Source organism: Equus przewalskii, chromosome 19 (genome assembly GCF_037783145.1).
Source record: "Equus przewalskii isolate Varuska chromosome 19, EquPr2, whole genome shotgun sequence".
Lineage (NCBI taxonomy): Eukaryota > Metazoa > Chordata > Mammalia > Perissodactyla > Equidae > Equus > Equus przewalskii.
The window spans coordinates 62,417,149-62,440,000 of NC_091849.1; the positions used below are offsets into that span (position 1 = coordinate 62,417,149).

Below are 22,852 nucleotides of genomic sequence, written 5' to 3' on the forward strand. Positions count from 1 at the left end.
TGACAGGACCCTCAAGTGACAGGACCCTCAAGTCATAGGACCCCCCCACGGTGACAGGACCCTCACGGTGACAGGACCCCCCCCACGGTGACAGGAACCCCCACAGTGACAGGAGCCCCCACGGTGACAGGACCCTCAAGTGACAGGACCCTCCCCACGGTGACAGGACCCTCAAGTGACAGGACCCTCCCCACGGTGACAGGACCCCCCACGGTGACAGGACCCTCAAGTGACAGGACCCTCAAGTCATAGGACCCCCCCACGGTGACAGGACCCCCCCACGGTGATAGGACCCTCACGGTGACAGGAACCCCCACAGTGACAGGAGCCCCCACGGTGACAGGACCCTCAAGTCACAGGACCCCCCCACGGTGACAGGACCCTCAAGTCACAGGACCCCCCACGGTGACAGGACCCTCAAGTCACAGGACCCTCCCCACGGTGACAGGACCCTCAAGTCACAGGACCCCCCCACAGTGACAGGAGCCCCCACGGTGACAGGACCCTCAAGTGACAGGACCCCCCATGGTGACAGGAGCCCCCACAGTGACAGGAGCCCCCACGGTGACAGGACCCTCAAGTCACAGGACCCCCCCCCACGGTGACAGGAACCACCACAGTGACAGGAGCCCCCACAGTGACAGGACCCTCAAGTCACAGGACCCTCCCCACGGTGACAGGACCCTCAAGTGATAGGACCCCCCACGGTGACAGGACCCTCAAGTCACAGGACCCTCCCCACGGTGACAGGACCCTCAAGTCACAGGACCCTCCCCACGGTGACAGGACCCTCAAGTCACAGGACCCCCCCCCAGGGTGACAGGACCCTCAAGTGACAGGAGGCCCACGGTGACAGGAACCCTCAAGGTGACAGGACCCCCCCACGGTGACAGGAACGCCCCCGGATGACATGACGCCCGATCTCCTCAGGTGTCCCCGCACCGCAGCGCCGCTGGACTCGAGGCGGCTCCCTCAGGGCGGCCGCACCAGAGCGCAGCGCTCCCCTCTTCTCCGAGAAGTGCCACTGCGGGTCCTCGGCTCCGAGTCGGAACCCGGACACGACACGGGGACACTGAGATGCTCCGAGACGGGGAACCGGGGAAAGAGCACGCCCACCCTCGCCAGAGGCTCTGCGGGGCCCCGCTGCGCGCGCCCTGAGCGGCCCCCTGGCCCGCGCTGAGGGGAGCGCACCCAGCCAGGACTCGCGGCCCCTGGCAGCGCGGCGCGCTCTCCCGGACCAGCCAGAGCCGCGCCCTCCTCCTTTCCCACAGCCGGCCCCACCCACGCGCAGGCCCCGCCCACACACGGCCCCGTCCCGCCTCAGAGGCCAGGCCCAAGCACAGGCCCCGCCCCCGTCACGGAGGCCCCGCCTCAAGGAAAGCCCGCCCCTCCTGTGGCGCGGGCCCGGGATACCCTTCCGGGCTGGACAGTGCACAGTGCGCGTGCGTCGGCGCCATGGCCTCAGTTGGGTTGTCCCGGTTACTCGGCTGCGTCCCGGCCGCGGCGTGGAGAGCGGCAAGTAAGGCGCCTGGCCCCGGTGCCCAGGTTGCGGGCGGGGTCGCCAAGGCCGAGGCGCTGCCTCCCGCGGGAGAGCCGCGTGTGTCGCGTTTCTCCTCTCGGGCAGGCGCCTGGCCGCCGGATCTCGCGGGGACCGAGCCGAGGGTCCCGAGGCCTTTCCTGTCCGGCGCACTCCGGCCTGAGGCTCGGCGCAGACGTTCCGGCGTCTGCGGGAGCTGCGAGTTCAGCACCAGTAAACGAGGGAGTGGGTCGTGGGGTCACTGGCGCGTTCACATCGGGAAGAAAGTGCTCCGTCCCGGGCGGAGACGGGAGGGGCGGGGTCCTCCTGCGGAGCGTGCGTGGTGCGAAGGCCGCCCCGAGCCGCCGCTCTGCCGGGCGCGTCTCACTGCGCGCTGCCGACCGAAGCCGCGGCGCGGGCCGGCGGTCCCCGCGCTTCCCTCCGCGCCGCGCCCGCGCCCGGCCTGGCGCTCGCCGGCGTGCTGCCTCGTCCCAGTCCCCGGCAGGCGCCTTGGACTGCTGTGTTCGTCCCGCCGCCCCCTCCGCAGGCCGGAGCCGCGGGCGCGCGAGCGTCGGGCCTTCACGGGAGGCCTCGCTGGGGTCTTCCGCGGCCGCTCGCCCCGCCCGGGGGCGCCGCGCTGAGGTGCGGGGGCGCGCGGCTGTCCGGGGCCGCCCTCCTGCCTGCTCCCCGGGCCGCGTGCCGCCGGGGCCGAGGGGACGAGCCCCGGGAGCGTGGCTCCTGCTCGCAGGCGCGTGCTGACCTGGCGTCTCTGCGATTCTGCGTTTGTCTCGATACAGAAGTTAAACATCCTGCCCAACATCTGCAGGCCTTTGTCGTGAAATCTCCTCGTCTTTGTCGTGGGCTTGTCTTGTTCGCGTTCCTTACGTGTGTGTGAGCGCTCAGCCTCCTGGCGGGGTGAGCGGCGGGGTGGAGTTGGGTTTGCGGGCTGCGCTCGTGGCCCGGCAGGCGTCTTAGGAGAGCCCCCGGCAGGGTCGGCGTCGCGGGGCCGCGCGGCTCTCGAGGCGCAGAGCGGCGTCGTTGCGCGGCGGTCCGGCCTCGGTCCTGCTGTTCTCGCCGCTGCCTGCGGTCTGCTCGGAGGAGGCGTCCCCTGCTTTCTCCTCCGGACGCTGGAGCCCTTGTTCCACCAGGAATGGGGTGCGAGGCACGAAACCGGGTTCGCTTTCTGCCCGTGACAACCGCCGGGTGTCGGCGGTCTCCCCCCGGTGCCCCGCCAGCCGGCAGGACTCGGGGCTGCCCACGCGTCTGCGGGGCTGGTTCGGCTCTCTTTTCGGTTCCATGGATCTGTCTGTGCCTGGGCTGGACCGCCTGTCCTAACGGCCATACCTTTGTAGTAAATCTTGATCCAGCGCAGGAAGTCCTCCCGTCTTGCCTTTCACTAGCGTCTTCGCTGTTCTTGGGTATCCGATTTTCATGTCAAATTCTTAAAAATTCCTGTTGGGATTTGACTGATACTGCTTGATATTTTTTTTTTTTATTATCACTTTCTGATTGCTGCCTAGCTATAGAAACACAGTTGATTTATTGATTGATTTTTTATCCAGTGACTCAGCTAAATTACTTTATTGATTTAATTTATTTGCATATTTGAGGGAGTTGTTAGGTGGACACTCATATTACCTCAAAGAATAAAAATCTAGTTTCCCCCTTTCCGAATTTTCTGTCTCTTTCCTTTCTCTTGTTTTTCTGTCCTTGCTCAGCTGTGCAGTGCCACGCTGACTAGAAGTGGTGACAGCAGGCATACTTATGTCCTTGGTGATTCTAAACGGAACGCGTTCCCATTTCATCAGGTGTCCTATTAGCTGTGGATGTGCACCTTATTAGGTCACCGAGGTCCCCTGCTATTTGTAGAAGGGTTTGGGGGAGTTTTTTTCTTGTGTATTAGTCTATTGTTTAAGACTGAATAAATCTTGAAATTTACTGAATTCATTTTTCTTCATCATCTTGGGGTGATCATATTTTTTGTCTTTAACCTGGTGAGTTGGTAAATTATAGATTTTTCTAATGCTGAATCACTTGTCTTCTTAGAAAATATTCAGACTGATCATGATAATTATATTTTTTAATGTAATGTTGGATTTGGTATGCTAAGGTTTTGTTTAGAAATTGGTCTATATTTTCCTCTCTTGCAATTTCCTTTTCTGGTTTTGGAATTAAAGTTATTCTAGCCGCATACAATGAATTCAAGTCTTCTCTCCCTTCCTCCTCTTTGTTAGATTTTGTTGAAGATGCAAATCACCCATTCCTTGAGTGTTTGCTACAACTTGCCTGTAAAACTATCTAGACTTCTTTTCTTTGAGGGAAGATTTTAAATTACTGGTGTAATTTCTGTAATAGTTATTATAGTATTTATCAGGTTTTCTCTTAAGACAGTTTTGATAAGTTAAATTTTTCTAGAAAATTGTTCATTTTGTGTACTTTCAGTATATAGGCATAAAGTTCCTGGTTTTTTGGTGTTTTGTTAATTTTTGCTCTCTCTATAATTATATACTCTCTTTTCCTCATATTTATTTTGCTTTCTCTTGTTTTTTTATATTAACTTTATCAAAGACTTCACGGTAGTTTTAGTCTTTTGAGAGAACCAGCTTTTGGTTTTGTTGATCTTCTCCGTTTTATGTCTTTTATTTATTTTATTATTTTCTTCCCTTACTGTGTATGTGTGTATAACTTTTAAAGCAGAGAGCAGCATGATCTAGTGATGGCTAGAATGGAAATAAAATACGTGTCATGAAAGAATGTTCTGATGATATGTAATGCTATCAAGAGCTTCCAGATGATTCTATAGTGATAATAATTGGTAAAATCTGTTACTGTGCTGAGTGCTTTGCATGAATTGTCCTGTTTAATCTATGTAGTGATCTCAGGAGATAGGTACTGTTATCTTCAGTGTGGAGGAGGGGAAGCGGATGCAGAAGGGGTCAGTAACTCGACCAAAGTCAGACAGCTAGTAAGTGTTCGTTTCCTGTTGCTGCTGTAACGAATTACCATAAACTTAGTGGCTGAAAACGACGTACAGTCTGGAGGTCAGAAGTCTGAAATGGGTCTCACTAGGCTGAAATCAAGGTGTCAGGGCTGCGTTCCTTCCAGAAGCTCTAGGGGAGAATCTGTTTCCTCCTTTCCCAGCTTCCAGAGGCTGCCCACGTTTCCTGGCTCGTGGCCCCTGCCCTCCATCCGCTAAGCCAGCAGTGTGGGTCAGGTCGTCTCCCACTGCCATCTCTCTGGTTCTCTCTTCCAATTCTCTTTTCCTCTTTCAAGGATCCTTGTGATTATGTTGCACCCACCCAGATAGTCCAAGAAAATCTCTGTAGTTTAAGGTCATCTGATTAGCAACCTTAATTCTGCCTGCTCCTCGAGTCTCCCTTACCGTGTACATTGAGGATAGGGGCAGAGGGAAGAATCTTCTCTGTACATCCTTTTGTACTTTTTGAACTTTGATAAATGTGAATGTATAAACTAAAAACAATTAAAATTTTTAAGTAGAATAAACGAACACCTCCTATTTTTCCACTATCCCCTCTACTAGGATCACCCCTTCTGTGTCATTCTTTGAGGAAAACGAGTTCTTCTCAAGGAGGAAAGTCTGAACCTGTCAAGCAATCCCTTAAGAAGCCCAAGTTACCAGAAGGTCGTTTTGATGCACCAGAAGATTCCCATTTAGAGAAAGAACCACTGACAAGTGAGTATAGTAAAGCTCCTCTCTTAATTTTGGGAGTATCAAAGAAAGTGTTGTAGTTATTGAGGAAAAAAATGAGAGCAAAGAAACCTGTGTTGCTTGTAATTCTTTATTAACAGTAATAAAGCAAATTTCAACAATGAATAAAGTTACTGTATTGACCATCAATATGTGTGAGTTAAAAAAAAGGATGTCCAAGCCCCTGACAGTGGTTGGTTGCGTTTCATTGTTTTGTTTATTATACCCCATTATTCATATAACTAAGTACATGAATTGGGACATACTTTGATGCAGATGACAGAAACCCACTTGAACGAACTTAAGCAGAAAGTGTGGCAGGTTGTTACTAGGATAGAGGGTGCAGATGAGGCTCCCCAGGGCAGTGATGCTGTCAGGACTTGGAGAAGCCTGGGACCTTGGGACCAAACACCATATGGAAACCAGGATGTTCTTCCTCCTGATCTCTTCTCTGGTCGTGCTCTGCCTTGTTTTCTGTCTCCAGACGCCCTTCTCAGTCCACTGGGCAGAGAGTAACTGCTCCTAGCAGCTGTTCAGTGCATGAGAGCCGCCAGACTGAGACTAGAATTTCTTAGTCCTAATTCCAAATTCCCTAAGAGGAGAGCTCATGGGCAAACTCAGATCAGGTGTCCACAGCCAAGTCATGCAAAGTGGCCAGCGGGGGCGGTCACACATGAAGGTGGTTGTTCTCACTGTGACCACATGGTTGGGGAAACAGAAGAGGAAGTTTGGAGATAAAGAGGTTTTTTGAGGCAGGTGGGTGATAAACTAAACATTATTTTCTATTCAGTACATAAAAATTCGGCTCATACCTTAAAGCTCTGGTTTTTAAAGTACTACTTTATTTTCATTTTATACCCTTTTGTACCTTTGAATTGTGGAACGTGTACAAGTATTATCTATTCAAAAAATAACATGTTAGGGGCCAGCCCCGTGGCCGAGTGGTTGAGTTCACGTGCTTCACTTTGGCGGCCCAAGGTTTCACCTGTTCGCATCCTGGGTACGGACATGGCACTGCTCATCAAGCCATGCTGAGGCAGTGTCCCACATGCCACAATTAGAAGGACCCACAACTAAAAATGCACAGCTATGTACTGGGAGACTTTGGGGAGAAAAAGGAAAAATAAAATCTTTAAAAAAAATAAAAATAACATGTTAGCATAAATGTCAACGTACCTCTCAGACCTTGGCAAGGCTAGCTTCTTGTCTGATCTTCCGCTCGTGTGAGAGTTCACCTGTCCATGCATCCCAGGCAAGAAGATGTCAGGAGAGGACACGGGACCTCTGTCTGGAGCTTTTTGTAGAATATAAAGGCTTTTGTTGTTTGCTCATTCAGTTAAATATTTCAGTTTATAGCACTTTACCAAGCCAAACCTAATAACCAGATCAGTCAACCAAGATGAAGGAGACTTTTAAAAAGTTGTCGTAATCTAAAGGTAAATTATTCTTCAATGGTTTGAGCTAAGCTCAAAAATCTGAGGGGAAATATTTCCTTAAGACATCACACAAAAGGAAAGTGGCAATCCCAGAAATAAACTCTCACATATATGGTCAGTTGGTTTTCAGCAAGGGTGCTGGCCCATTCAGTGGGGAAGGGACAGTTTTTTCAATAAGTGCTGCCAGGAAAGCTGGAGATCCATATGCAGAAGAATGAAGTTGGACCCTTACCTTATACCGTATATAAAATTAACTCAAAATTTATCAAAGCCTAAATTTAAGAAGTAAAACTGTAAAACTCTTAGAAGAAAACATTGGGGAAAATCTTCATAACATTGGATTTAACAGTGATTTCATGGCTGTGACACCAAAAGCATTGGCAACAAATGCAAAAATAGGTAAATCGGGCATCATTAAAATTAAGAACTTTTGTTCGTCAAAGGATATTAGCAAGAAAGTGAAAAGACAACCTACAGAATGGAAAAAAATATTCACAAATCATATACCTGACAAAGGATTAATATTCAGAATATATAAAGAACTCCTATAACTCAACAACAACGAAAAAACCCAGTCTAGTTCAAAAATGGGCAAAGGATTTGAATAGACATTTCTCCAAAGAAGAGATACAGATGACTAAAAAGCACATGAAAAGATGCTCAGCATCACTGAACATTAGGGAAATACAAGTCAAAACCACAGTGAGGGGCCTGGCCCATGGCCAAGTGGTTAAGTTTGTGTGCTCTGCTTCAGCGTCCTGGGATTCACCCGTTCAGAGCCTGGGTGCAGACCTACACACCACTCATCAGGCCATGCTGTGGTGGCATCCCACGTAGAAGAACTAGCACAACCTACAGCTGAGATATATAACTATGTACTGGGGCTTTGGGGAGGAAAAAAATAAAGAGGACGATTGGCAACAGGTGTTAGCTCAGGGCTGCTCTTCCTCACCAAAAAAAAAGCATACTTAAAAAAAAAAGTTGCTGTTGAGTTTGAAGTTCTGGTGGAAAATCTTTTAGGAAAAAAAACAATGAGAGGCCACTCCATTAGGCCAACCTATTAGGATGGTTATAATTTATGAAAAACTAGAAAAATAACAAGTGTTGGCAACAATGTGGAGAAATTGGAACTCTAGTGCATTTCTGGTGGAGATGTAAAATGATGCAGCTGCTATGAAAAACAGTTTGGCGATTTCTCAGAAAGTCAAACATAGGATTACCATGTGACCCAGCAATTCCGCTTCTCGAATGTATCTAAAAGAACTGAAGGCAGGGACTTGAACAGGTTTCTGCACACCGGTGTTCATAGCAGCTTTATTCACAATAGCCAAAAGGTGGAAACAACGTAGGTGTCCATCAATGGATGAGTGGATAAACAAAATGTTGTATATACATACAGTGGAATACTATTCAGTCAGAAAGGAATGATGTTTTGATATATGCTGCAACATGGATGGAGTTTGAAAACATTATGCTTAGTGAAATAAGCCAGACACAGAAGGACAAATATTATATAATTCCACTTATGTTAGGTACCTAGAGTGAGCAAATTCCAAAAGACAGAAGGTAGAATGAAGGTTTTCAGGGGAGAAGGGGAGGGGCACAGGGGTTTCTGCTTAACAGGCACAGAGTTTATATGGGGATGATGGGCGTTTGGGTATAGATAGTGTGATGGTTACACAGCATTGTGGATATATTTAATGCCACTGAATTGCACACGTGCAAATGGTTAAAATGATAAATATTATGTTAGGTATATTTTCCACAATAAAGAAAAAAGAAAGCACATTTTAATGGGTAATCAGCTATTTGACACAATGCTAGGCATTCACCTTAATTTTGAGTCACTGAAGTTTATGCGGAACATAACATCTCTTAGAAACTGGTGTGGCAAACATCACCAAATCCAGCAGATGCTCTTCAACCCTTATTTTATTTGAACTGTCTACAACCTTTGACAGTGCTGACTACTGCTTCTCAAAATCTCCTGTCTTGGTTCAGGTTGCATTTTCACCAGTTTCTCATCCTTTTTCTTCAACCACTTCTTCTTGGGCTCTTTTTTAAGCCTTTTTGCCTCTGCCCAACCCCTAAAAGTAGGTATTTGGCAGACCTCTGTCCTTAGCTCCCACAGCACCCCCAGGGAGAGCTCATGTCGTCTTAAGGTGGTCTAAATACCATGTCTGTGTTGCTGGTTCACACATGTGTACTACGTCAGACCTCTCTCCTGGAGCTTCTCCTATCGCCAACTGCCTTCTGTACATCTTTGTTTGCATATTTCAAATGTATCTCAAAATTAATACGTTTAAAACTAAACTCATCCTCTACCCATTGTTCCCTCCCAGCAGGCTCACCCCAGGCCTCCTCTTTCTGGATTTCCAGTCTACCCCATCTGCCAGTCACCCAGGCCTGAGATCTGGGCTGCCTCTTCTTGTCTCCTGTATCTAGTCACTAACCAAGTCTTGTTGATGCTACGTTCTTAACATCTCTCGGATTCTTCTCCTTGTGTCCGTTCTACCAGTAAAGCCCAAATTCATGCTCTTTAGTTCTGTTGGTCTCTGAACAAGTCTGTCTGTCTGCTTCCTTTTTCCTTCGTTCTAGTTCTGTCTCCCTGCCTCTAGTACATACTTTGTTCTAAGAAAAATTTATAGGTCACCTCTTTGCAGAGATTAGATTTTGTTATTAAGGTGTTAAAGGAAGATTGTTTGCAGTCAGGTATGCTGCTTGATGCAAAGATGAATAAGAACGGAAAATGAGATACATAAATGACTATGAACGGGACCTCATGTGATAACTGGCATGAAAGAGACACAGAAAAAGATCAGAGAAAGAAAGAAGTGTTAACATTTGAGCTGCGGTTTAAAGGAACAATAAAATTGTGCTAAGTAGATAAGGAGAGATGGGGATGTTTCAAAAAAGAGAGGTACGGTCAACAAGGCTGAGGAACATGACACATGCAATATGCAGCTAATGGGCCTCTCTGGCTGCGACATGAGGTGTCCATAGTGGACCAGTGGAACATAAGGCCAGGAAGAGGGATTTGGCTCAGATCTGGGGGGGCCTGAGTGCAAGGTAGCATGTGGGCTTCATGCAGTGGACAGTGAGGAGAGCGCTGAATGCTGTCGGACTGAGATTGTTTGATTCAGTTCTACTAAAGTATAATCTGCATATAATAAAATTCACCCATTTTAACAGTTGAGTGAATTTTAAAGGTTTACAGTCGTGTGACCAACACAAAGTATGAAACAGTTCCATCCCCGGGGTCCTTTGTGCCTCTTTACTCTTAGTCTCCTTCCTCCATCCCCCTGGCTACCACTGATCTGTTCTCCATCACTGTAGTTTTGCCTTTTCTAAGACCTTATATATCAGGATTCATACAGCACGTAGTGTTTTGTGTCTGGCGTCTTTCACCTAGTGTAATGTGGAGGAGGGATTCTGTTGTGGAAAGATTAATTCAGCCTTCTGTGGTGGTTAGGCTCAAGCCGTGAGAGTTGGAAAACAGAGATGAGTTAGAAAACTATTGCCTTGGGACTGGAATGGGACTCAGAGCATGAGCCATGGTGGTGGTGAGGAGAATAAAGTTACAACAAACTATCTCATAATGAGAGTGAAAATTAGGTTAAACATGAGGAAGAAGAGAGACGGGAAGATAGGAGGCTGTGGTCAGAAAGAAGAGAGCCTGGAGTGTGGGATTTGGAAAAGGAGCATATTCAGAAGATGATAAAGTCCAAGCGGCTGGCAGAAGTGGAGAGCAAGGTCACTACACAAGAAGATTGGGGACCCTGGGGCCCCAATATGCAATGGTTCCTCAGTGTGGATATTGATATTAAGGATGATGGGGGGAGAGAGATGCAACTGTGAACCAAGTATTGATCCATCCAAGAAGGTAGAAGACTCTGAGTTTATTACAAGACTGGAGGAAAGCATTGGGCACGTTGGTGGCATGGAATCCGAAAGAGGGCAGCTGTGGAGGTTTGATGGTAGAATGAGAGGCTGGAAGTAGCAGCAGGGACAGGGACATCTTGACCTCTTTCTTCCCGGTGCTATGGACTGAATTGTGTCCCCCTAAAACACATGTTGAAGCTTTAGCCTCAGTGCAATGGTGTGTGGAGATGGGCCTTCAGGAGGTAAGTAGGGTTAAATGAGGTCATGAGGGTGGGGCCCCCAGGGTGGAATTAGTGCCCTTATAGGAAGAGATGCCAGAGAGCTTGCTCGCTCGCTGTCTGCCGTGTGAGCACACAGTGAGAAGGGGCCGTCTGCAGCCAGGAAGAGAGCCCCCGGCAGAACCCAGCCGTGCTGGCACCTGATCTCAGACTTCCAGCCTCCAGCACTGTGAGAACATAAGTTTCTGTTGTTTAAGCAACCCAGTCTATGGCGTTTATGGTAGCCTGAGCTGACTAAGACACCAGGTGAACCCCAGAGACACGGGAGAAAGAATAGCTTCCCTTAGAGAGGCTCCCAGAGGAAGTCAGAGCAAGGAGTTCTTCAGAAAACGGAATGAGGAGGAGGGTAAGGGTGAGTTTATTCATAGTAGGAACAGGTAAAGCCCTTTATCCTGTCCCGTAAGATTATTATGAGGGTTAGTTGAGTTAATATGTATAAAGTGCTCAGAATTGGGCCTGACTCATTATGGGTATTCCTATTGTAAGCACACAGTATTAACAATAATGTCTGCTGTTATGTCCATAAGAGGCGGTACCAGCTAACCAGCTGCTGAAACCTGAACTCTATGATAAGGAGCAGTACTCACAGCTGAAATTGTGTCCCTGGCACTGTGCCAGCCCTTGACATGCGTCACCCTGTTTAGTTCTCAGGACAATAAGGCATTTTACTGGTAAGGAAACTGAAGCATTGAGTCAAAGTCAGCATCATTCAAAACCTTCCACACCCTGTGGATCTGAATTCTGTGTTTTCTGCACCCCTTCCCTTCCGTTTTAATCCAGCAGCACATCTGCAAGCGCTCCCCAAATCGGAGCCTGAGAGCGCTCTGAGAATTCTAAGTCACTAATGTGAGGAGTAAAGTAGATTGAATATAGAATTGTATCCTAAAGTGATTTGTCAAACTCAGGAAAAAGAGCCACAGCTACGGTTCATGTTAAGACTGCATAGTAGGCTAGTTTGTGCCACCTAGCCGGCTAACTATAACTCTGCCAACTGTCTTCAGAATTGCCCACGATGCTTTTCCAGCCTCTGTTGACTGCTGTGTTCACATCTTCTTTCTTTAGAATTTCCAGATGATGTTAATCCTGTTACCAAAGAAAAAGGTGGACCCAGGGGCCCGGAACCTACCCGCTATGGAGATTGGGAACGAAAAGGACGCTGCATTGATTTTTAAGCCATGTATTCTTTACCTTCACTATCTGTTTCTGAATATGCACATCTGAATTAACTGATTACTTTATTTTTGTATATCCTTTAAGTCATCTAATTTCTATAATGTGTTTAAAAATATATATGATGGCTTTGGAAGAAAATATGCTGCTATAAATTAGGAAAGGGAAAATATACATTAGCACATTAATTTAAATGTATTGAGGTATATAAGTGATGAGAAAAGCAAACTTTTCCTTCATATTTCAGTTAAATCAGTTGCTTATAAAATGCAAATGTGAATAAAATAAGTTTTTTATTGATTGCATTGCCATGTGCTAGGTAATAGTGGCTTTTTAAATGCGGATTGAGTGGTGCATTATAGTTTGAGGAGACGACAGTAACATCAGAAAGTCTTTAACTTGGAGCCAGATGACTTGCGTCCAAATCCTGGCTGTACTGCTTACTAGCTGTGTTACCTTGGATAGGTTATTTATCTTCTCTGTTCTTCACTATCTTTATGTGTAAATTGGAGATGATGCTCATTCCACCTGATAGGGCAGTTGAGACGATTAAATGAGTAAATACCTGTGAACCGCTTGGAGCAGTGCATAGCACATACTTCTCAGTAAGCGGTAGCTAGCTTTAAACCATAAATGTATTTATCCAAGTCTCCACACTTCCTGGGGGAAAAGATTAAGAAACTGAAATTTGAAATACTAAAATTGAAATTGTCTTATATGAATATAATGTTAAAAATCTTTAGTTGGAAAGTTAGTGATTATATGCATGAGTGAACTGAGGTGAAATAGACATTAGTTTGTGAAACATGAAATTCAGGTACAGAGGGCAAATAGGAGAAAAGCAGCGATGGAATGGACCAGCTCAGTCAGTTTTGATTGACTCAGAAGCTCCTACCGTGTGTCCTTCGGACAACTGGGTCAGAAAAAGTCAAGTCCAGTTGACAGATGTGGAATGAAGGAAGGATGGAAACTACTGGGCTCCCCAAGGCGTCTTTCGCTGTCCTGTGGCCTCAGTCACAAAGACCGAGCCTTCAGCCCCCAGGACACTAAAATTACTTAGAGAGGGTTTGCAAAGCCCGTAGAAGAAAGAATGCAGTGGGCTGATACTATGTGATGTGAACTGTAGGTGCAGTATTATTTGAGAAGATTGTACGGAGACTTATTTAAGAGAAGAAGCTTTTTAAAAAAGTGTATTTTCCCCAGATACACACAAAAGAGTATGGTAATTGGGACTAGTCATTCAGTCTTGATCCCAGTTGTCTCTCAGTCAACATGTGTTCTTTTAATTGCAGTTACTGTGTGTGCTGCTAAGTAATAACCACATTCCTTTAGAAATACTCTATAATTTAGTCAGCCTTCAATTGCCCAAATTATTGAAGATTTTTAGTAAGTTAACAGTCCAGAAATATTGTGTTATTTTGTACTGTATAGCTTTGCTTGTGTTCCACATTGATCATCATGATATGTGATAAGGACAACTTACATATTTCAGAAGCTAACATAAAATATATAATAACTGAAGTGTTGTGTTAAGATAATAGAATCTTTAACCTCTGTCAATAGTAACGTGATTCATGACAGCTATCAAATATATAGGTAAAAGTTGGTGGAATGAAAACATACTTGGTCTTATGTCCATCAAAACCCTGAAGACTTAGAAAAGATGATACGGCAGCAATGGAACGCGTAACTCAGATCTGCAGGAAGTAGAGTTGACGGAGACGCAGCTGCTGCCCCGTGGGATCCACCACCATGTTCCTGCCGAGGCCACACTTCCCCAGGCTGTTCCTAGCCAATGAGTGGGTATGACGGGGCTGCAGTGAAGCAGTCTGATGGCCCACTCCCCTGCTGGACGACCTTGGCTCAAGGACTCCTCATTAGCCTGCCCGGAGTTTTCTTAGGACTGTGCTGCTGTCCGAGGCTCTTCCTGCCCAGTCCTCCTCTCCTTCCCTCTCCCTTCACAGGGGTCAGGCTCTGCCTGCTCCTCCCCTCTGGGATTCACAAATGTCTCCCCAGTCCTCCTCTCCTTCCCTCTCCCTTCACAGGGGTCAGGCTCTGCCTGCTCCTCCCCTCTGGGATTCACAAATGTCTCCCCAGTCCTCCTCTCCTTCCCTCTCCCTTCACAGGGGTCAGGCTCTGCCTGCTCCTCCCCTCTGGGATTCACAAATGTCTCCCCAGTCCTCCTCTCCTTCCCTCTCCCTTCACAGGGGTCAGGCTCTGCCTGCTCCTCCCCTCTGTAGTTCACAGATGTCTCCCCAGTAAATCTTTTCTACATTTAATCCCATCTTAGCATTTGTTTCTCAGAACTGAAACTAATATGGATAGTTTTAAAAAGAACAACTTATAGATAAATTGTCAGAAAATGTCACACAAAACTTGTGGGTTTTTCTAGTGTAATCATAGTTTAAATAGTTTAATTTTCCATTGCTTGGGGATTTCTGGGAAATTATAGGTTGAGCTTTTATGTACAAGGCTCGCACCATGGAACCTTGTTCATATTAGGCATTTTGCTGGAATTGAATTATGCTCAGCATTTTTTCCTTGCTTTGGTGTCAGTTGCTATGACCTACCATGAGTCAAAATATAACATTACATATTATTAAACTTGTAAGAACAAACCTAAGCCACGTTCTGCTAGTAAATAACACATGTTCTTTCGATGAATAGAATGGTTTATAATGAACAGACTTGGTAATAGTAATAATTAATGATATATCAGCAATTTTAAAGATAATTTCAGAACAGAACAGTAGTTTTTATAAGTATAGGATAAGAATGGCTGCAGGCTGTTAGTCAGCCAACACTTATTGATCAGTTAGAAGGAAAGTAAAATGAAGAGCGCCTGGCAGGTTTGTTCATGCATTCAGTTGATTCTTTCATTTAATCAGTGATTATTTGTCTGCTACGTGCCAGGTGTTCTGCTAGGCTTTGGGTGTTTGGTGTTGGATTAAAGCAAACCCTTGCCATCCTGGCATAAAGTCTGGTGGGTTTGATTTGCACGTGAGAACAGTTCCAAAGGACAGCCGACTGAAGCCTAAATGCATTGCAAGGGACTGTCCTTTGCCTCAACCAACCAAAGGGGCCTTCCTAAGTTTGATGAGACTGTCACTTTCTGGGTTTTTGATACTAGAGGACTCTTCAGAGACCTGTGTTTTCACCTTTTTAAATCTAAACTGACCTTGTGTGGGCCAGGCCCAGTGGCCTAGTGGTTAAGGTCAGTGTCCTCCACTTTGGTGGCCCAGGTTCAGTTCCCAGGTGTGGACCTACACCACTCACCTATCAGTGACCATGCTGTGGTGGCGAGCCACATACGAAATAGAGGAAGACTGGCAACAGGTGGTAGCTCAGGGTGAATCTTTCTCAGCAGAAAATAAACTGACTCTGAGATATTTATTAATCAAGTTAAATACTCATTCTGTGATCATACGTGTTCTGACCTTGCCATAGATCAGCCTCCCTAGACATTGACTAAGAAGATGTGGAGTAAGCAGAGTGATATAATTAAGGTTGCTCAAGCCATTCCTGGCCCGAGAAGAACATTTTTGGTGCATCCCTCTGCACGAACACTGGAGCTAAAGCTGCCCCTGATTTGCCTGAGCCGGGCCTGGCTGCTATGAATGAATTATAAAGGTTGGTGTGTAATCCATGCATATGAGGGTGTGTGTGGATATTGAAGGATATTTATGATTGGTAAGTACTCTGTGTCAGTTCTTTGTGGGCACCTTGTTCTGACTCTTCCCCTTAGATCTTTCACTGTAGAAATAGGTGCCTCATTTTCTCACCCTGCTGACTCGGCCTGAGGCCTAATGTGCTGCTTTTGCGTCTCCCTCTCTTTCTTTTCCTTCTCCTTAGGGCAGGCAATTCCAAATATTTTCTCTAAACCAATTTCCCTCTTCTAATCACCCAAATCTGGGTGGGGAATTAAAGGAAAATGTAGCCTTCTCTGTTACTCAAGGTTTTTAAATAAAGATGACAGAATCTACCCTATTTCAGTGGCTATTAAACTTTTTGGTCTCGGGGCCCTTTTATACTCAATATCTTTTGGGGTCCCTAAATTGTTTAGGACCCCAAAGAAGTTTTGTTTGTGTGTGTTATGTGTGTCAATACCTATTATATTAGAATTGAAAACTGAGAAATCTTTAAAATGTTTAAATCATTTAAAAATAACCCAATAATAAACAATTATGTATTAACATAAAATAACATGTTTTTGAACAAATACACTAAAATAACTTTTCCAAAACAAAATAATTACGAAGAGGGCAGTGTTTTGTATTTTTGAATGCTCTTTAATGTCTAACTTAGTAGAAGGCAGCTGTAATCTCGTATCATCTTCATTCAGTCTGTTATGATATTTTGATTGAGGTATAATGAAGAAAAGCTAGCTTCACACAGCTGTGTAGTCAGAAAAGGGAGGATCTCACAGACCCCCTGAAAGGGTCTCGGGGACCCCCAGGGTCCTGGGTCCACATCCTTCCAAGAACTGCTGAGCTAATTTATGTAGAGAGGGAGGTACTAAATGCAGACTCTTTGGAAGGGCTAGCAGAACAGGCTGAGCCTCGAAGACCGGGCTCCAGAACTGCACCGCAGTGCTGGCCAGAGAAGGGAGCTGCTGCCAGAAGTCAGGGTCAGCTGCACCTCTGTAGGCAGGAGCCGCCACCGCCACCACCACCACCACCAGACGCCTGAGGCTGCTGCCACCCACACAGGCAAAGTCAAGTCCCAGTAGCTTTCCTTTCCCCTCTGCTGACCCATTTCTGCATCCTTGTCTTGCATGGGTGGACACTAAAAGTCAGAAGTCTGCATCTTCGTGGAGGCTGGGAGGTGTACTTTTACCAAATTCCACTCAGTGTGGGTAAGACAGGCTCCACATGGGGTGACTATCTGATGCAAAGACAGTGTCAAGAGGATTTTGGGCAGACACAAATATGACTTGTCCACACCGCCACCACCTGAAGAAACTAGTTGAGAATAGTTCCACGGGAGTATACAATATAGAAGTGTAAAATGTATAAAGTATAATACAGACATGTAAAAGTAAGGTTTAAGTAATCCCTAACATGTTAAATGTCTGTTCCTGCTCCTTTGAAGAATGCTTCCACAGGGATTGAGCTTTTGAGCCCATAGTTTATTTTTATGTCTTTTACATAGCTTTGGTTAGTGAATATAAAGATTACTTATGTAAAAGTTGCTTAAAATTCTGTAACATCCTATATTCTTTTCCAATATGGTTTAGATATATTTAGGCCCTGTATTTCTACCTTAGTCTTAGCAGGTGGAATCTTGTCTGAGGCCTTGAAACCGCCAGTACTCCTGATTAGCTGTTGCTGGTGAGAAGGAATTGTGGACAGATTCAGGAGAGAGGTTGGTGGTGGCGGAGTGTGAGAAGGAGGTGGAGAACGAGCTTTCAGAAGGAACTGAGTAGAGAATACTGGAGCCGAAAAGTACGCACAAGGAGACAGGAGTGTCTGCAGGTTGTCTTTAAGTAGCCCCTTTGGAGAAATCTGAATGTATACACTGAGATGTTCCAGACAGTGGACTGAAAGATTGTGTATTTGTTAGCGCAGGAGGGCACTGTGTTCAAATTGGTATCTGCAAATTTAAAGGTACATAAAATTTGCATCCTTGGTTTACCACAGGGCTTCGTGTTTTGTCTCATCACTAAGAGGCTCAGGTAGATCCCTTATATTTAGAAAAGCTTGCACGAGGTTGTATTTTGATAGTGATCCTCTCGTTTAATTCTGGTCGGAAGTGTCAGCACTCCTGAGAGTTGTCTGAGACGGATCGGAGCCCTTGCTTGCACGAGTCGCCGCCCTCTGCATTGTCCAAACGCTGCAGCCTGACAACACACCCCACATCTTTATTTCACAGCTTTCTATTGGTGACGCTGACTAGAATGCCGCCTGCCCTTCTCTGCCAGCACCTCTCTCCTCTCTCTTCTCTCCAGTCCTTTGTGGAGTGAGGCTAGGTATAAATTAGATAAGTGAAATGCCCTTCTCTACAAAACAATGCATGGCTCACGTCAGACCTGATGCTTTTCCAGCTCCTTCCTCCTGACCCTCCCGCCGTGCCCATCACTGCAGTGGCTCCTCGTCCCTCTTGTGGACACGTGGCTGCCCTGTGCACATGTGTACTGTGGTTGTAGTGACCTGCCCTTGTCCTCTATTCCCATTTCCTGGGGAGCTTTTCTGTTCTGTAGGGGTTAGAATGCTGAAGACCGCATTTCTGGTGGGGGTTCTGAGTGCGAGTTAAGTCCTGCCATTAGATGCTCTTGCTGAGGTTTGAAAGGGTGCGGGGCAGGGCCATCGTCCTTTACGGCTGGCAGCACAGCGTGGAGAGCTAGACTGCCTGCAGCAGCACTCCAGTGTCTGCTCACTAGCCTTGCGGGGTCGAGAGGCACCGCAGGAGTGGCGTCCGAGACTCCTGGTTCCTGGCTGGCTTCTCTGTCAGTGTGTTCTTGTACTGAGCAGTTCCAGACAGACACTTGTAGTGCCCCCCCTTCCTCAGTGTGGCAGAGGGGACAGCCCCCACCCCACAATAAGCCGCTTTGGCCATCTTTTTCTTGAAGTTATTCCTGGAAGTCCACTTGAGTCTGCCCACCTGTCCCTTCCAGAAATATTTTCAGCACTTAAATACCTTTCTGTTTAGAATAACTGGAGAGGTTTCTAATTCCTGTGGGAAACTGACCATCAAGGTATTTATCTGTGAGTAGACCAGTTATGTCACGTCCTTTCTTCCTAGACTCTATATCCCCTTTTCTCTATATGAGCTACATGACCCCACCCCCATGGCAGTCCCTACCTCGGCCGACAAGTCCAGAAGGATAGAAAGAGGAACAGAGGGGTGGAAATTATTAAAGAATCAATACAAGACCACTTAGCAGAATCGAAGGATATATTACCAGACTAAAGAGGCCGGCCAGTACCGATTCCAAGTCATTGTGAAATGGCAGACTATCAGAGATAAAAAGAACTTCAAAAAGTTTCCAAAGAAGAGGAAAAAAAGTTACATAGGAAAAACCAAATGGTAGTAAAGTTTCCAACAGAACACTAAGAAATAGTAAAGTGATCTGATCAAAATTTTGACAGCAAATTCTTTTATTTAGAATTCAGTATAGCCTGCCAATCAAGTGTGAGCATAGGATATACGCAATCAAGTATGAGAATAGAATAAAACATTTTCGAACAGCAAGGCCTAGCGGAAAAAACCAACTTTGCTCCCATGTCCTTCATCTTAGGAAAGAACTGATGGATGTGCTTTAGCAAAGAGAACATAAACCAAAAAAGGAAGAATAAATGGGATCTAGGCAGCAAGAGATTCAAACAAGGGGTGCAGTAAAGGGAAGTTCCAGGACACAGCTGTGCAGCGGCCCCGAGAACAGCCCGTCCAGACCAGAGTAAGAGGTGGGAACTGTGTGGGAGAGAGATGGGGTGAGAGGGAAATGGAAATGATCTATTGTTTACTGTGCTTGAGCATTAGAAAAGTTATTTATGAACACTTGACAAATGTTGGAGGATTTAGGAAACATCACAGATACATAGAAAACTATGCAAATAATGAGACAATTATTAAACTATTAACTAGAAAAAACAAAACTTTGTGCAAGAAAGAATATGTAACTACAGTCCATACCTGACTCAGAAGGTAACTCAAAAAGTATGTAATTATTCCATAATCATAGCAATTGTTAAAACATTGTCTATTGCATTTTTTAAAATTATAACAGTGTACGGAGAGGAGGGAGAGGAAGTGGGCAGAGAATGGCACTGTTGGAGAGCTGAATCTACAATTCCATATTAATAGGAAGTCAAGACATAATTGCTAAAGTTGATAAGCCCAAGGACAACGAGGTATGCATATTACTTCGAAATATGGAGGTAGAACCAACTAGAAGGACTGAAAGTGCTTGCCTCCAGGGGTGAATTGGCTCGGCAAGGACTGCTGTTGTGCATTAGAAGCTCTATTTCTTAAAATAAATGAATAGTTATTATTTTAAGAATTTATACAGGTTCATTGGGGAAATTTAGAAAACAAAATATAAAGAGAAAACGAAATGATCTGTAAAGCCTTATACCTGCTCAGCCTTTGATGTGGCGTCCTTCGTTCTGGTATTCTGTGTGTGCATGTTTTCTGTATCGCTGTCATCCTAGCAACTTCATAGCCAAAATGGTATTTCGCCATTTTCATCTTCACTTTCTTGATCATAGGTGATACTACACACGTTTCCCTGTGTTTATCAGCCCTCCGCCATTTTTCTAATTGCTGTTTCTTGTCTCTTGCTCATTTTCTGTTGGATATTGGTCTTTTTCCTATCAATTTTTGTGAGACTTATGCTTTTCAGTGTGCTTCTTTATGCTGAAGTTTTTATTATTTTTATGGGGTCAATCTTTTTTTATTTGTAGAATAACTTGGCCTCTGTGTCCTGGATTTATTAATATTCTTTCCCAGATACTTTCGGTGGTTCCCGCCCGTGACGAAGTCTTAGTCCTGTGTCCCTCCTGGTCTGGCCCGTGACATTTGTTCGGGCCCCTTGTCCACAGCCCTCCATCCAGTCCAGCCCCACCACCCACAGCCTCTCCAACAGGCTTTTCAGTCTCTCCACACCATGGCAGATAAGTGTGCCTTCTGCCTGAAATGCCCTTTTCTTTACTATCTGCCTAGAAAATACCTGTGAGCTATACCTCACCTCTTTGACTATCTTTTCTGTGTCATTTCCACATTTAGCTATTACAGACAGACTAACTCATTTTAGAATTAATTTTCAATTCTGTCTCCATTAGTCTGTGGGCTTCCTTATCTGTTCTGGTATTCCTGATTTGATTTATTCAGCTCTGTACCCACGACTGCTGCACACTGCTGAGTATTTAGTAAACATTTAATAAATGTTGGCTCAGTGTTGAATAATTTGGTGTTTGTGGTAGGCAGAATTTCACAATGGCCCCCAGGATCACTCCTCCTGGTGTACGTGCACTGTGTCATTCCCTCCCCATCCGGTGTGGAGGGACCTGTGCGCATGATGGAGGGTCATTCCCTCAGTTAGGTGATATGACATGGCCAAGGTGATGGAATAGTCCTTCTAGCAGTCGTGTCCCCTGTGTAAGACTCCAGTGCAGCCAACTGGGGGAAGATCCTCCTGCTGGCTTTGAAGAAATAAGACAGTATGTGGTGAGACTGCCCTTGGCCAGGACCTGAAGGCAGCTTCCAGGAGCTGAGAATGATTCCCTGCTGACAGCCAGCAAGAAAACAAGGGCCTCAGTCCTGCAACCACAAGGCCGAATTCTGCCAACCACCTGAGTGAGGTTGAAAGAGGAGTCTGAGTCCCAGATGAGATCCCAGCCCTGGCTGACACCTTCATTTCCGCCTAGTGAGACGCTGAGCAGAGGACCCAACTGACCCGTGCCCAGACTCCTGATCCAAGGAAGCTGTGGGTATAAACTTGTGCTGCTATAAGCCACTAAGTTTGTGGTGATGTCTCATGCAGCAATAGGAAACTGATAGTGTTCAAGCTGCTGTTACTAGGGCGTTGGCCTTGAATCTCAGGAACAGTGACTGGGCTGGTTTTTAGTTGGGATAACTGGATCCTTGTTTTGATTATTCATACACAAAATCTCTGAGATCTGCTCTGCCAAACTCTTGCCATTGTCTCTCTGAAGAGAAAGGAAGCCCTACTATGCGTAAGCATTCTTCTCTGAGCCAACTCCCTATTGAGAACAACACAGTTTAGTTACTGCCCTGGGTTCCTTCCTGCCGTGTCGTCTGCGTGTGCTGTCCCTCCTGTTCCTCTGCGTGACTCCCTTCCCAGGGAACCACGTGCGTGTGAGCACCAGCTACCAGTTCCTGCGATAACGTCTGTGTGCCGCGTCAGGCCTGCTGGACTGGGCTGCCTTCAGCAGCCTGGTCTCCTTCACTGCCCAGAAGGCGGATCTGCCTCCTTCTCAGACTGTCCCCTCCAGTCACAGTTGCCTGGCCCCATATTCTAGACTCACGCCAATTCAGTCCCTCAGGTGAGGTAAAATAATCCTAAGTCATTCAAAGAACATTTAGATGTGATGTATAATGCTATTTGCTTTAATTTAGAAAATATAATGAGAAGCATTTTTAAAACTTTAAATTGCCATAGAAATGCCCTCAAATTCTTTTAGGAATTAACTTATTAAATAAAAATGCATTGTTTTTAAAACCACCCAAAATACTAAAAGATTTGGAGTCTTCTGAGATATCTGATGTCAGTATGAGACAAGTAGCAGAAAGCTCACTTGAGCGGCAGGGGTGAGTGTTCAAGGTGGGTGGTGTTTAAGGAAGAGTCGGCAGGTTGGGCCAGTGTGCTGCCTGAGGGACAGAGGGGCTGGAGAGGCTGCACGCGCCAAGAGGGGAGGAACGTGTCCCACTGACAACTTGGTCTCAAGATGTCTGAGACCGGTTCGGGTCCTAACATCATGTCTGTAAGGACACAGTCTAGCCATAGGCAGTTGCCCTCCTTTTCTGTAAATGAACCAAGAACTTCAGGCTGAGTAAGGCTGACCCCACTTACTGGTCAGAACCACTAACTCCTCTTAAACTACTCATATTATTTGCATTTAATTTATATTAAGGAAATCTAAAAAGAATTCGCTAGAAATGGGAATCAATCTGTAAATACAGCAAGTGCTAAAATGACAGAATAAAGACTCTACCATGCTCAGATACTTTCCAAAATTTAGAATAATTAAAATGTAAAAGGCAAAAACTGTTTCACAGAAGAATGCTGACATTTTCACATACTCTGGCCTGTGGCAGCCTGACCAGTGGTCTCCAGTGGAGAGCGAGCTGCTGCCCATCCCTGCCCGGCCCTGTGCCCCACGTCCACTCCTGCCGTGGGCAG

The 22,852-nt window shown here is 46.1% G+C and overlaps 1 protein-coding gene across 1 annotated transcript; it reads left to right on the forward strand.

Annotated features, from left to right (window-relative positions):
- The first annotated feature begins 1,440 nt into the window (after positions 1-1,440).
- SDHAF4 (succinate dehydrogenase complex assembly factor 4) lies at positions 1,441-15,978 on the forward strand. Its single transcript, XM_070584883.1, has 3 exons — positions 1,441-1,750; positions 5,058-5,210; positions 11,884-15,978. The coding sequence occupies exons 1-3, from the start codon at positions 1,456-1,458 to the stop codon at positions 11,991-11,993; spliced, it is 558 nt and encodes a 185-aa protein (XP_070440984.1). The 5' UTR covers positions 1,441-1,455; the 3' UTR covers positions 11,994-15,978.
- The last annotated feature ends 6,874 nt before the right edge of the window (positions 15,979-22,852 follow it).